The 15,464-nt window shown below is 48.0% G+C and overlaps 1 protein-coding gene across 1 annotated transcript in view; it reads left to right on the top strand.

Moving 5' to 3' along the window:
• The window catches only part of MEP1B (meprin A subunit beta), a 33,374-nt gene extending 23,125 nt beyond the window's left edge, over window positions 1-10,249 (top strand). The window contains exons 15-17 of the mRNA XM_034060227.1: window positions 9,361-9,462; window positions 9,730-9,854; window positions 10,180-10,249. Coding sequence (XP_033916118.1) covers window positions 9,361-9,462; window positions 9,730-9,854; window positions 10,180-10,249 — 297 coding nt within the window. The remainder of the gene's footprint in view (window positions 1-9,360; window positions 9,463-9,729; window positions 9,855-10,179) is intronic.
• Window positions 10,250-15,464: the final 5,215 nt, after the last annotated feature.

Here is a 15,464-nt window from a genome sequence, read left to right as displayed (position 1 = left end):
ATGAGGTTTTATGTGGGTGTGAAAGAGGTCTAAGCAGTGGCAATTGCAGGGACACGGACCTGTTTATATTTCTTCATTGAATTTAATCCTCCCCAGGCAAACTTCAAGCTGGACTAGCTGGTGAGTTGGAAGAAACATTTCCACATCTGGAAGTCTTGATCTGAGCCACTGACTGGGGAAAGAAAGCCCAGGGTCCAGGTGTGGATATTAGGCAGACTGGAAGCCTATGGTAATATTCAAGAGCACTATGATTGTGGGAGTGTTTATGTGATTAACCTGTGAGTGTATGCATCTGTTGCACTAGCAAACATCACATTTCCCTATCTGGCAAGTAGGAGGTGACTTGCATACCAGTTAAAGGATCCCATGTCCAGGCATGGATATTAAACAGGTTCAGGGGCCATGCTAACATTCAAGGGGGCTATGAATGTGGGTTTATTTGTGGATGTGGAGAATGAGGGCAATCCTTTTCACCAGAGAACCTCCATTCTGATCAGCTGGAGGGGAGGAAAAGGACAGAGTTTTTGCACCTGTGTGAGTTTGGGTAGCATGGTAGGTGGGTTGTGCTACCCACTCTGCTGTGTGTGTGTATGTGCAGCAGTCTGTGCATTCAGCCACAGTAAGGACCTCTGTGTGCGTGTGTCTCTTGGGTACATGCTCAACTTTGCTACAAGCTGGACCTGCAAACACAAAACAACTGAATCCCTGGGAATGGGATGTAAAGATTATCTGGGACCATTCCTGGCTGGGCATTTTGGCTGGGGAGAAGGGATCATGGGTCTGGTAGATATGCTGACATTGTTAACAGCCTTGGCAAGTAGGTAGGGCTACAATTCAGTGGGATTTGGAGAACAGAGTAGGCATGGAAATACAACAGCCAGAGGAAGCAAAGTGTACTTCCCTAAGGACAATTTGCAGAGGAAGATGGCAGTCACCATGGGCACAGATCATCACATTTGCAGTGGTTTGGAGCAGGGCTGCAAGAAACAGGAGTGCCAGTAATAGAAATGTCAGGTCATACCAGATGGTATGTGAATATGTTCACATTTAAAGGTCAGCAGCTACTATGGTTCCCTGGATGGATGTTGATCATCATAACATTTACTGTGCAGTTTACCCTAATTCTGGGCAAGAGCAGTTCAAATGTATGGAAATTTGATGAAGGAAGTAGTCTTTCTCTAAACGGTACTGCATGGCACAAAGCAACAAATGTGTATACTTCTGTACTGGCATTACACATGTAGTCCTCCTCTGATTGATATTCTCTGAAATGTAGTTATATTTAAAGCATTCATAGCTGGTTTTATTGGCTTTTGTCAGAACCCAAAGATTCGTGAAAGCAGCCAGGCAAAATTAACAAGGAATCGTCAGAGCTAACAAACATCCTGGATAGGAAGATACCCTACTATAGCTGTCTTAAAATAACTTTCCTATTTTGACATATCTTCATCAGCAGTTTTCATGCAAATAATCCTCCAAATGTGCCTTCAATTAAGATATGCACATAGATTTACATGGAGTTAAGAAGACACAAATGAGACTGTTCATTAATTCAACTGTGGCTAAAATACTTAACATTATAAGCAGTGAGCATTTAATAATTTCAAATGTTAACTGCCAGATTTGTTACTGCAGAGATCATTTATATCTTTTGAAATCCAGATTGTGTGAAATAGCATAAATACATACCTGTGCTTTCACCAGAAGAGAGCTTAATGTATTCCAATGCATTGTGCAAAATACGAATATCATAGGGTATATCCTGAAATGGTAAACTTCCATGGAGGGAAAAAAAAAACCCACCTTAAGCTTCTGCTTATTCATTTCAAATAGGAATCAATGAAGAACAGAACTTAAAACTGAATCTCTGTGTCAGCAATTATGAACAACTCACCTTTCAGTGGTGTGTAGACTCCACAGAGCCAAAAGAGACTGAGTTTTCATTAGTGTCACTAAGTGGCCTGACAATTTTCATGAGGAAAATGCATTTTTTTTTTTTAATTTTACAATGCAGAAAATTACTCAGGAAGCCCAGCATAAGATCCAATATTGCACTTCATTGTCTACCGCAATAGTTACACTGCTAGCTCAAGTTCCTGAGCTAACTCGTTTTTCTTAGAAAGCTTAAGCACAACTGGCTTACACTGAAGGTATTTTCCTGTGAAGAAAGAAAGTGAGAGATTAGAAGTACATATGTGGTTTAGGAAATTAAGTGTTTCAACTGGAATTTTCTTCTTTATGTGTGGATACTTTACTTGGATTTGTAATTTAACTGGTTAAAGCTACAGTGCCTGAGTAGTGCTCACCTGTTGTGAAAACAGCAACAAAAATTCACTAGCTGAGTGCTACAGCTTCCCTCTGGAGCTGACTTTCCTTCTTCCCTGACTTTGCCTACATGGTTACTATGGCTGCATCCATTATTTTTCATGAAATAGCTTTATTTTGGAGACATACATGTGATACATATACAAATTTAATCACAGATAGATATCATGTTGGTCAGCCAGAGAGCCATGCATGGGGTTGCAGCCTGGGTGTTGTCTTCCCTAAAGCATATTTATTCACACAGTTTTACTAAAAGCCTTTAATGTAAACTTCTCTGTGTGAAATCACCCAGATACTAACAGGATAGTAAAACCCACCAACATTAGATCTGCAGCAAGTTCCACTTTCCCATCCTTCTCAGTGTGATGATTCAGGTTAAAATTTGTGGCAAGGATTTGCTCAGCCTGCATCCCTGGGCAGGCACATTCCACTCTCTAGAAAACAGGACTAGCGGAAAAAAACTATTATTGGGTTCTCACAGTGTGCAGAACAAGGGCTTGAACTGTGGATATTGACTCCATGGGTCAACTGCCCTGCTCCTGTTTCTCATACATGTGATGTTCTCTGCCAGTACCTGGTGGCTGCTTCCCCCAGCAAAGACCCAGGCTTAAGTGAATGTTGTCTTCTCCGCTCCTCCTTTTCTGGGCTCCGGACTAGCTGTACAGCTGGAGCCAGCACAGTATGTGCACACTGTATTTAGAGCTGTGTGCATGACTCATTCCCCACTGCTGAGTCTATCAGAGCCACAGCATGGGTTTAAAAATCAACTAGAATAACCCCAGTATTCAAGTCAGTGGCTCAGGTTTGGATTAAGAAAAAAGGTAGGCTGTTCTCGCTGCTTAGCAGTCTTTTTTCAAGAATCTCGGCATTGCAGAAAATCTTTTATGCATGCCACCTAATATCTATGCTAAACAGCCTCATATTCCTGATGTAGACAAACCAGACCAATTTCATTGCTATTTGCATCACACGGATCAGCTTGCTCAGTCTAGCTTTTGCACAAGTAGCAAATACCTGAATTATAAGGTCTAACAGTCTGGCTGACACTGCATTGTCTAAATACAAAAAAGGGACCGATCCTAGACACCAGCTCTCTCTTGTCTCATATCACTCATGCCAGCAGACATGGGTGCAGGGTGCACAGCAGGAGTCATGAGTTATCATTTGTTTTGGTGCAGATCAAAGCACAGAAGTGGTATTTCTCCTTTCCTTCCCTCCCCAGCCCCTCCCTGTTTCTTTTCCCACTGCTATTAGAGCTTGGGGGCTTTTGCTAAGACACAGATTTTCAAGCTATCATCTTCAGTGCCAGTAGTACAGATAGTCATGTCTCAAAAGGAAAAGATAACCATCAAATAAACTGCCTTTTCTGAACAGTCAGTTGCTGCTTTTCAAATCTAGAGTTGTTGCCTAGAGACTCTTGTAGTATTTGATGCAGGAATGGCAAAATACCTCTATTTTGCTCCGTGTTATGAAATTATGAAGAGATTTAATACACAGTGATCTCATTTCCCCACCTCTTTTAACTCCATATATTCTAGTTTATTGCAAAAGACAGCTCAGAAGTCAAGTTTTAGTCATTGTTTTCTGTGCAAGAAGAAGATTATGAATTTTTGTCAGTGGACAGATTCCATGTGGCTGCTCATCTTGTCCTGTTCCCTTTCTGAGCAACAGCAGAATGAACTGAGAAAAAACAATGACGGCAGCAATTCAGGCTGATCACCCCTCCTACTCCCAAATTAATAATTTTCTAGAGTACATATGGATCAGCTTCCTTTGTATCAAACTTCCTCAAAATCATCATCCATCACATCAGTGCCACCTTTTCTATTTTGTCGTGTAACTCCCCTCCCTCCTCCGAAGTCAGTTCATTACTTACAACATGTACATGGTAACTGGTGTCATAAAGGCTGAAGGCAGGTTTACATCCCAGTTTTCATTTTAATTTGCTAACAGATTCCTAAACTCTTTCCACTTCAGATGAAATGGTCCATGCTTGATCTCCACCTTTGACTTCACCTACTGTGAAAACAAAACAGCATCAAAGGAGCTTAACTTGAATGTGTGGAACTTAAAAGAACAAAACCAAACCTCATTGTTTCCCAAGGTTGCAATGCTTAATCCTACAATACATAAACATGATTGCTCTTCCAGTGCAATACTCATGGGAAAAAAAAACTTGTGTGCTCTTTAGCAGATTTGAATCTTACCTCTTCTAAAAAATGTGATGGAACATTTTGCTTAACTTCTTAACAATAGCATTTCTGCTCAGTGGTTACTAATATGTAACTAGAACCAGCAAATTTGCTCTGCTAGAGCTGTGTATGTGCATGTGCATGTGCCCTTGGTATTTTTTTACCACCATCTGGATCCATGCAGTCTATGCTACAAAAAGCCAGATCAAATCTTGTCAGCAGCACATCTCCCCCCTTCAGCTGTGATTGCTTTTTTCATACTTCTCATCATGTTGTGAACACTTGAGTTTGGAGGCAGCTTTCACTCATGTAAATGATGTTGGCTTATTCAGAACAGAGCATTATAAATGACATAAAATAACACTGCAACTTCAGCTTAGTTTGTTAAGCTATTTGTTTATTAAGTTTGGGAGTTATTAAGTATTTAATAACCTATACCACTACTAATAATAATTATACTATAATAACTAATTAATACTTTATTAACTGTATTAGGAGTCTCTGCTGCTCCTCAGAAGAGTCAGGTTTCATACTGGCTGCTACCATCATGCCTTCATCTCCAGAAAATATTTGTCAGGGCAAGCTGAAGGTAAGGAGAGAAACAGAAAATGAAAGCATCTATCACCTCTGCTGGTTTAAGGAACAGCCTCTGCAAGCACTCAGTTTGCCCTGGCCAAAAGAATAAGGATCATGCTTAAGCCTTAGCATGTGTGACTGTGAGGAATGGAAAAAGAAAAGCTGCTTTTCCTTAAGGAAAGAAAAACTCAGAAAAAAACCTCAACACCTGGGTTAGCGAATACACAACTATGGGCCAGTGTATGATAGGTAAAAGCCACGTCTCCTAAGCAGATAGATGCTCCTTTGCAACATGAAGCGTAAGCAATTCCTCTTGCTCAGCAGCCTACCCATTTGCTCTGCTTTTCATAGGCTCCCAGCAAGATCAATCACCATTACTTGGGTGCTTTCTAAACCTATTTCCATCAGCTTACACTAACATGCACATCTCTCACAAGTGCTGTAAGACCTCCGGCTGCCCCAAGCACTGTGCTGCAGAGCCTCTTTGGGCAGCTCTGTCCCTCAAGTAGGTCTGGGAGACTGGCAGCCAGGGTGTGCAGAGGCAGAGCTGACACAAGCAGCACATAGCATGCTTTGCTGCTGGGAGCTCAAAGACTGAAATAAAACTGGGAATAGTAACCCCTTCCATGACTTCTGCCAAGGACAAAGCTAGTGGTGGTACCCTGTAGTGCTGGCTCTGCTGTTCCCATGTAGAGCTTGGCCCTGTGGAGGCTGCTGATGGGGAGGGAAGTCCTCATCTTGCACACAATTCCCCTTGCCAGTAAAAGCAGGGCTGCCCCACTCTGGCTTTCCTGACCAGATCCCCATATGGTCACAGAGTGGGAATGAATATGAAGCAATTTGGTTGACATCGAACCTCCCTGCTGGCTACACCCCTGTCCATGAAAGACCTTCAGAGCACTGACTAGCAACCACTTTCCCCCCAGGAGTGAACCTTGAGCTTCGGAACAGGTCTGAATTTTTGAGAAATACAAATAGCCACAACTGCAGTCCCAGCAGCCTCAAAGGAGCTTCTGAAATAAGATGTGGGAAAAGGAGGAACAGGGGCTTAGCTACCTCTTTCCCCTGGGGCTCAAATGAGCAAGCCACTCCTCTCTTTATGGTAGCAAATTCATAGAAATGCTTTCATTTATTCCATAATCATACCCAAGTGCTTAGGTTAGATGGTGCCACTTGCTTTCCTAAGAGTAAATTACCTTAGCTTCCAGTTGCCTTGATTTATACCCATCTTGCGCAAAGTACTTCACAGGTGCATCAGATCACTCTCAGATTGTGTGTGGTTGGGTTTACTTGCCTATTTGCTTTCTCCCTTGTTTCCTACAGCATCTCAATGATCTAGTGGGCTCAGACTGGGTGGGCTAGAGGTGTTTCTTTTTTCTCATTCCACAAATATTCTTCAGCTATAAAACACTCCCTAAGAATATCAGGTGGCACCAGGACCATTTCAAGGCTTTGTTACCAAAAGAGCCCAGGGGCTAGGGTGCTGAGCTGGGGTACATGGATGCTTGCTGATGCACACACGGGCTCACAGCATGCAGCCGAGAGCATGGGGACCATTGCACGACAGGAGGATTTTAGAGCTCCGAAGATGGAACGTTTGATATCTTTGGAAATGCAAGGCTGAGCATGAGTTTCTTAATCGGCAGTTACAGCTGCTGTCAACTGCCTTCCTGGCAACCCCCTGCTGATGGTGGAAGTGGTGTAGGGAATGTTTTTCAATACAAAGATCACATCTTAAAGGGGAAAGCAGAGCATTTTGCTATATATCAATTGTAGGGCCACACTGATCAGGAAGATCACCTTGCTTTATAGGCACCTTTGATCCCCAAAGAAGATCCCATAGTCATAAGAGCCCAGCCCTTGCTGTTGACACCAAATATGCAAACAGTTGCATACCTACAGGGTCTGTCCACTCCCTCTCTAGCCCTACCCCATAAATGAGAAAACCATCTGGGCCACATGTCCTCAACCATGACCTGTGAAAACTTATAGCCATAACGCATATGCTCAGGGTGCCATTGACTGTATCACTGTTGCTCACCTGAAGTGAGTGATAGCCCAGGGGCCAGACAAGCCCAACCAGTGTGTCTACAACACCCAAGATCTGAGCCCTTGGCAAGCAGAAAACATCCCCTAGAACACAGGTTGGGTTGACAGATGAGGACTCCATCCCTCACAGTCACCCATTGCCACCAGCCTTCTTTCTCAGGCTCAGATGCTTTATTGGACAGAGCTCCAGCCCCGCATCCGCACCCACAGAACTGAAGCTATTCTGTAGTGCATATCTGCAAGGGGAGCAGAAGACTTCCTCCTGAGGCCAGAACTCACAGGCTTCTGCCTCTGCCACCATGGAAATCTTCACTTCCCAGCCTGATAAGCCCACACTTCCATCACATTCTTCAGTACAGCCAGGGGCTCAGGCTTTTGTATCTTCAGGGTCCCGGAGAAGAACTAATCTCTTCCCAGACTACTGCATCAACTGCTACCTCTGGGAGCTGTGTTTTAAGGCCAGCAGCTACATAGGCTTCTCCACAGCACCTGCTGAAAGGGTGTATGATCTTCCCAAACAAGGAGTCAGCTGGAGAAGGAGAAAAAGCTCAAAGCACCTTCTGATCAGGCACAGCTGGCAGAGCTCATTAGAAGTTGCCAGAGCCTGCTGGAACACAGGCCTCCTGTAGTTATCCCTTCCCAGCTGCAGCCAGCACCCTGAAAACCCTTGAAGAGTTCCCAGTTCTCCAGCAGCCTCAGAAGTTCCCAGGAGATCTCAAAGGAAAGCAGAGAAACTACTCATCTGTTAGCTGCCTCTTTTAGCTGCGCTCACTGCATGAGTTTAATGGAGTCTCGATGACTGCCACAACCAACAGTGGCTTATTTTTATGGATAAACAATACACCAGCCACTAAGTGGACCTTTGAAGGTCCATCCAACCCAAACTATTCCATCATTCTTTTTGTTCTACTTTGGCTGTGCTCCAGACATGGTCTGGTGTTTGTCCCGGCATAGCAGGTGAATTATTCAGGGAAGTCATCCTTAGTGGGTTAATTAAAAGGGCTTTCTTCATGATGAAGTGACGACCAAATGGTAAGGAATCGACGATTGAAGGAAAATCATAGCGTAAGCAAATGGTGCTAAAGTAATAGTGGAATGGTAATGAGAGTCACAGGAACCATTTAGGTTGGAGAAGGCCGTAAAGGTCACCGAGTCCAACTGCTAAGCTAACACTGCCAAGTTCACCAGGAAACCATGTCCCTAAGCTGGCCCCTGACTCTGCACTTGCAGATGGAGCAGCCGCCCCACTGACCTGGGTGCCAAGGGCTCAGGTCCCTGCCTATGCACTTCACAGCCAGCCCTGTGATGCAGTGGCTGGGTCACAGTGGGTGGTGTGTGGCCGAGGGTGCCCCTGCCCGTACCTGGGGCGCACGCGGGCCAGCGGTGATGATGTCACAGAGGCCACTGTGCCTGGTGGTGGGGGCAGGCCTATAAAAGGGGGAACGCAGGGCACAGGCATCCCTGCGACCTGGTGAGGTGCGGGGAGCAGAGGGCAGGGACAGGGCTCTCAGGGGCCTGCCGAGGGAGAAGGGGGCTCTGCACCGCAGAGCTCTGACCTGTGCTGCAAACTCACCTGCATCCCTCTTCTGCCTCAGAGGTAGCAGAGGAGCATTTGGTGAAGAAGCCCCAGTGCTGCTGGGACAGGGACTCTCCAAACACCCGCCTTTGATTGTCTGACACGTACGCAAGGAGGTCTAGGACCCCTGATGCGATGGAGCAGGGTGAGAGAAATGTGTCCCTCCTACAGCCTGGCAGAGGGACTCCTGAGGCTGTTGGCATGGACTGGGAATGTTGGCAGGGGGAGGCAGAAGCTCCAAAGACACCGTCGGGGAGGGCCACTCCTCTGCTTGGCAAGTGGGACCAGGGCTGGGCAGTGCACACCCTCTGGGACATCCATGCCTGCAGTGCCCTTTCCAAGGCTTCCAGCCTTGCTCAGCAGCAAACTAGGCAGGGACAGAGCAGTCCTTGGGGGCAATCCCTCAGGGACACATCCCTGGCCCCACAGAGGTGCTCATTCTCAGTGACATTTGCTCTCTCCCCTCCAGCATGCATGCTGTGTCACCGTGCAGAGAGAAACACGGACATCTGCGGGTTAAAACATAATTATCATTGGATCTGTGCCCATTACTTTTGCCTGGTGAGTTCCTGCTTTCATCTTTGCAACGCACCTGCCCTGACACATGCCCCTCATCTCCTCCTTGTCTCTGCTCTTCTGCAGCGTTTTGCCAGTGACCTTCCACCACAAGCGACGGAAGAGGAGGAACAAGTACGATTTATTTCTACGGATTTTCAACGTACAGTCGAGCAGGCAGCCCAGAGGGTGAGGATCTGAGATGATCAGGGTGATTTGTGCCAGGAGAGGTTTGCGGGAGCTTAGCGCAGATGCCAAGAACAGAATCCCAGCTCTGGGACAGAAGTCTTGCTCCCAGCAGCTCCACAGAGGCTCCAGCACAGGAGCCTGCTCTGCCAGGTGGATCTGTGGCCTGTGATCAAGCTGGGGCCACATCCTGCGCTCTGCCCCGAGGTGTGGGTCTGGCTGTGGAGACCGTGAGGCTGCCACTGATGGTGGCTGCTCTGCTCTTTCCAGGTCTGCTTTGTGTGTGGTGAAAGCGGGGCCACCGTCGCCTGCCAGGAGATGGGCTGCGACCGCAGGTTCCATCTCCCCTGTGCCATGGAGGGTGGATGTGTCACCCACTACTTCATGCCATACAGGTACCCCCTCTACCCTTCTCCCCATCACCAGGGAAGGACCCAGCACTTCTCATCTCACCCATCCCTTCCCTCTTCCCATAGTTCCTTCTGCTGGGAGCACCGCCCACAGCAGCAAGAGCTGGAGGCTCCAGAGGGCACCAACTGCCTCATCTGCATGGATCCACTTGAAGGCAGAACGACCTACAGGACTATGGTGTGCCCAGTGTGTAAACATGCCTGGTTCCACAGGGCCTGCATCCAGGTAGGAGCTGTTCCCTTGCTCCGGGCACAGCAACCTCTCAGCAGCACCAGAACCTCACTCACACTCTTTCTGTTTCTCCTGCAGGCACAGGCTATGCGTGCTGGCGCGTTTTGCTTGCAGTGCCCTCTGTGTCAAAATAGGAGACTCTTTCTAACAGAAATGCTCCTCATGGGGATCCGAATCCCCGTAAGGTTGGTGTCCTCCCGGCTAGCACTGTGCCACGCCTGGACCTGCCCCTGCACTTGTGGCCCTCTGCTCAGCCCCAAGTCTAGGCTTTACCTCCATGCAGGAGTTGGAAACAGGGTGTCGGGGGAAGAGTGGGGAGGCCCTGCATATGCCTTATGCTGTGGCAGCAGGGGCTCATCAATTTTCCTTTCTCCATCAGACATGCATCATGGGAAGACAACAATCTATATGAAGAACTGTATGAGAGGCATGGGAGCTGCAACGCCAGGCAGTGCCTTTGTCCAGAAGGCAGGGACGGGGCAGAGCCAGACGGGTAAGTTGCCAAAGATGCACCCTGGGGCTCTGTACAGGATCTCCATCTCAGCAAGGGCTCGAAGCAGAAGGGCTGAGAACAAGAGCTCTGCTGGACAATCCTGTGCTGTGGGCACTTTATCCTTAGAGACATGAATCCACTTCTTTCCCCAGGCCCTGGCAGCTGTTCCTGTGCAGCTCCTGCGCTGCTGTGGGCACTCACAGATGCTGCTCCAACCTGGGGAACAGCCAGGAGGCCACATGGGAGTGTGAGAGCTGTGCTGGCCTGGGCTGAGAGGCCCAGACCTCTGAGCTGGGCATTAAAGAATCATAGAATCATAGAATAGTTAGGATTGGAAAGGACCTCAAGATCATCTAGTTCCAACCCCCCTGCCATGGGCAGGGACACCTCACACTAAACCATATCACCCAAGGCTTCATCCAATCTGGTCTTGAACACTGCCAGGGATGGAGCATTCACAACTTCCCTGGGCAACCCATTCCAGTACCTCACCACCCTAACAGGAAAGAATTTCTTCCTTATATCAAGTCTAAACCTCTGCTGTTTAAGTTTCAACCCATTACCCCTTGTCCTATCACTACAGTCCCTAATGAAGAGTCCTTCCCCAGCATCCCTGTAGGCCCCCTTCAGATACTGGAAGGCTGCTAAGAGGTCTCCACGCAGCCTTCTCTTCTCTAGGCTGAACAGCTCCAACTTTCTCAGCCTGTCTTCATACAGGAGGTGCTCCAGTCCCCTGATCATCCTCGTGGCCCTCCTCTGGACTTGTTCTAACAGTACCATGTCCTTTTTATGTTGAGGACACCAGAACTGCACACAATACTCCAAGCGAGGTCTGATGAGAGCAGAGTAGAGGGGCAGGATCACCTCCTTTGACCTGCTGGTCACGCTCCTCTTGATGCAGCCCAGGATACGGTTGGCTTTCTGGGCTGTGAGTGCACACTGAGGCTGGCTCGTGTTCATTTTCTCATTGTCTAATACCCCCAGGTCCTTCTCCGCAGGACTACCATGAATTTCTTTTTGCCCAACCTGTAGATGTGCCTGGGATTGCTCCCACCCAGGTGTAGGACCTTGCACTTGTCATGGTTAAACTTCATGAGGTTGGCATCAGCCCACCTCACAAGTGTGTCGAGGTCCCTCTGGATGGCATTCCTTCCCTCTAGCGTATCAACAGAACCACACAGCTTGGTGTCATCAGCAAACTTGCTGAGGGCGCACTCAATTCCATTGTCCATGTCAGTGACAAAAATATTAAACAAGACCAGTCCCAACACCGATCCCTGAGGGACACCACTCGTTATTGGTCTCCAGCTGGACATTGAACCATTGACCACAACTCTTTGAGTGCAACCATCCAGCCAGTTCTTTATCCACCGAGTGGTCCACCTATCAAATTGATGACACTCCAATTTAGAGACAAGGATGTCATGTGGGACAGTGTCGAAAGCCTTGCACAAGTCCAGGTAGAAGACGTCAACTGCTCCACCGCTGTCCATCACTTTTGTAGCCCCGTCATAGAAGGCCACCAAATTGGTCAGGCAGGATTTTCCCCTAGTAAAGGCATGCTGGCTGTCACCAACCACCTTGTTGTTTTTCATGTGCCCTAGCATGCCTTCCAGGAGAATCTGTTCCAAGGTTTTGCCAGGCACAGGGGTGAGACTGACTGGTCTGTAATTCCCTGGGTCATCCATTTTCCCCTTCTTGAAAATGGGGGTTATATTTCCCTTTTTCCAGTCATCAGGAACATCAATGTCTGCCATGATTTTTCAAATATGATGGCCAGTGGCTTTGCAACATCATTCGCCAGCTCCTTCAGGACCCACGGATGGATTTCATCAGGTTCCATGGACTTGTGTACATTCAGGTTCTTAAGATGGTCTCGAACGAGATCCTCTCCTACAGTGGGCCCAAGGTCTAAGTTTTCACAGTCCCTGCGTCTGCCCTCCAAGACTCAGGTGCTGCGGTCAGAGCCTTTGCCAGTGAACACCGAGGCAAAGAAGCCATTCAGAACCTCAGCCTTCTCCAAGTCCTGTGTAGCCAGTTCTCCTGAAAGTTTCCAGAGGGGGCCTACATTGTCCTTAGTCTGTTTTTTAGCCACTACATACCTATAAAATCCCTTTCTATTATCTTTAACATCCCTTGCCAAGTTTAGCTCCAATTGGGCCTTAGCTTTCCTAACCCAGTCCCTAGCTACCCTGACAACATCCTTGTATTCATCCCAGGCCACCTGTCCTTGTTTCCACCTTTTATAAGCCTCTTTTTTCTTGTGAACTTTTCTCAACAGCTCCTTATTCATCCAAGGAGGTCTCCTGGCCCTCCTGTTGCACTTCCTTCTGGTCGGGATGCAACACTCCTGAGCTTGTAGCAGGTGATCCTTGAATATTAACCAAGAGTCTTGGGCCCCCTTGCCTTCTAGGGCTATATCCCATGGAACCTTGCTAAGCAGGTTCCTGAAGTGCCCAAAGTCTGCTCTCTTGAACTCCAGGGCAGTGAGCTTACTGCACACTCTTCTCACTGTCTTGAGGACCTCAAATTCAACCATCTCATGATCACTGCATCCAAGACTTCCCTGGAGAGTCACATTTCCAACGAGCCCTTCCCTGTTGGTGAGCACGAGGTCAAGCAGGGCACCTCTCCTCGTCGGCTCCTTTATTGCTTGCAGAAGGAAGCTGTCTTCCACACAATCGAGAAACCTCCTGGATTGCTTGTGCCGGGCTGTACCATCCCGTTGCCCCAACAGATGTCAGGGTGGTTGAAGTCCCCCATGAGAACAAGGGCCTGTGAACGTGATGCTTTTCCTATTTGTCTGTAGAGTTCTTCATCCACAGGTTCCTCTTGATCAGGTGGTCTGTAACATATCCCCACAGTAATGTGTCCCGTCACCAATTTCCCCTTAACCCTGACCCACAAACTTTCTGCTAACTGATCACCTGTCCCCAGACAGAGTTCCATACTCTCTAGCTTATCCCTAACATAAAGGGCAACTCCCCCTCCCCTCCTACCGGGCCTGTCTTTTCTAAAAAGCCTATAACCCTCCATTCCAACGCTCCAGTCAAAGGAACCATCTCACCATGTTTCGGTGATGCCTATTATATCATAGCCCCGTAGATGTGCCCACATCTCTAATTCCTCTTGTTTATTCCCCATGCTATGGGCATTTGTATAGAGGCATCTGAGCCGATCTCCAAACGAAGCCAGCTCAGTGGCTGGAGCGGCTAGAATATTACTACATAGCTCAGAGTATTTATTATAGGTGCTGGCAACTGACTGGGTGTGTTGGGATGGAATGATGCTCCCCTCCCCCAACACAACTAGTTTAAAGCATCCTTGACAAGTCTGGCAAGCCTCCCAGCAAAGCCACTCTTCCCTTTCTTTATCAGAGCAGTTCCATCAGCCCCCAGTAGGCCTGGCCTACAAATGTGGGCCCCATGTCCAAGACACCCAAACCCTTGACTATGACACCACCCTTTTAACCATTTATTAACCTGTCCAATCCTCCTTGCCTTTGAAAGGTCCTCCCCTGTGTCTTGGAGAATTGTCGAAAAGACTATCTGAGCTCCAGAGCTCCTGACCACCTCTCCCAGAGCTCTGTAGTCCTTCTTTATACTCCTCAGGCTACTACTATCTATATCCCTAGCACCCACATGTATCACTAGAAGCGAGTAATAGTCCATGGGACTTACTAGAGCAGGCAGCCTCTCCACAACATCACTGATCCATGCCCCAGAGGTAGGCAGCACACCTCCCTTGCGACCGGGTCAGGCCGACAGATGAACACTTCTGTCCCTTTCAAGGCGGAGTCCTCTACTACTACAGCCCGCCACTTTTTCCTGGCGGCAGCAGTAGAGATCTTCTGTACCAGTGCACCAGCCGACTGTTTCTGATGCAAGTGCATTTCCTCATCAGCCCCCTGCAGGACAGCAAAGCGGTTCTGGGTGGGTACAGCAGATTTAGGAGGAAGCCCCTTGCTTTTAATTGCTCTCTTCCTCCTTTTGTTGTTTTTTTTTGCTACTAATTCCCAGCTTCCCTGATCAACAGCCTCCTTCTCTCCTCCATGAGTTAGAGGGGAATCTTGAGGCCCCTGCACTGTTTGGGCCTGGAGCAAGCAGTCCTGCTTCTTCTCAGCTTCCCTGACATCTTGCAGCTTACTGACAGCATCCCGTAGCTCAGCCACCTGCTGGAGGAGGACCTCCATCAGGGAGCAGCGAGCGCAGCCCTGCCCATTCTGCACCTTTCCCTCACAAGACCAGTGCAGGCACTCTCTACACTCCAAGCTCACCGCAACCTCCCCACTTACCAGCTCTGTCTGGGTGCCTACGCTGGCCACCACCGGGGCGGCCGGGGCAGAGCTCCCAGACCGGGCCCTGGTCCTACAGTGAGTGCTCACCATCCCGCTCGCCTGCCCGCACGAACTGCCACGCAAACTGCCTCGACCCACTCTGCTTGCCTGCTCTGGTCGCTGTGCTCCCTGGGTAGATTTTTAACCACTCACAGTTGCTGCCCCTCCTCCTGTCTCCGCCCCCGGTGAGTCACCTCCTCGCAGTAGCTGAGCTCGTGGGCAAGTCCTGTCAAGGACTTGAGGCTCCCTCCTCAGTGGCTCTTGTCGCTCTGTGGTGAGGTTTCATAGTCATTAAATATTTGCTGATGGTGTCAGGGGCTAATTGCTCCAGTAAACTGGAATCTTGGTACCTTCAAGCTCTGGCTGGAATGAAGTTGAATGAAATAAATGTTCTTGCACTTACAAAGTATTTTTACAATTAATTGCCCAAATACTCCTGGGAAATGGGAAAGTGATTTCTTCAATTTATTGGAAAGACAGTTAAATCAGGACTATCAGGAGGCTTAAGTAAGCACAGAGTAAAACGCAGTCAAA

The sequence above is a fragment of the Melopsittacus undulatus genome, chromosome 1 (genome assembly GCF_012275295.1).
Source record: "Melopsittacus undulatus isolate bMelUnd1 chromosome 1, bMelUnd1.mat.Z, whole genome shotgun sequence".
NCBI classification, from domain to species: Eukaryota; Metazoa; Chordata; class Aves; order Psittaciformes; family Psittaculidae; genus Melopsittacus; species Melopsittacus undulatus.
Note: the sequence above shows the minus strand (reverse complement) of the source record. Positions and strands in the feature narration are given on the sequence as shown.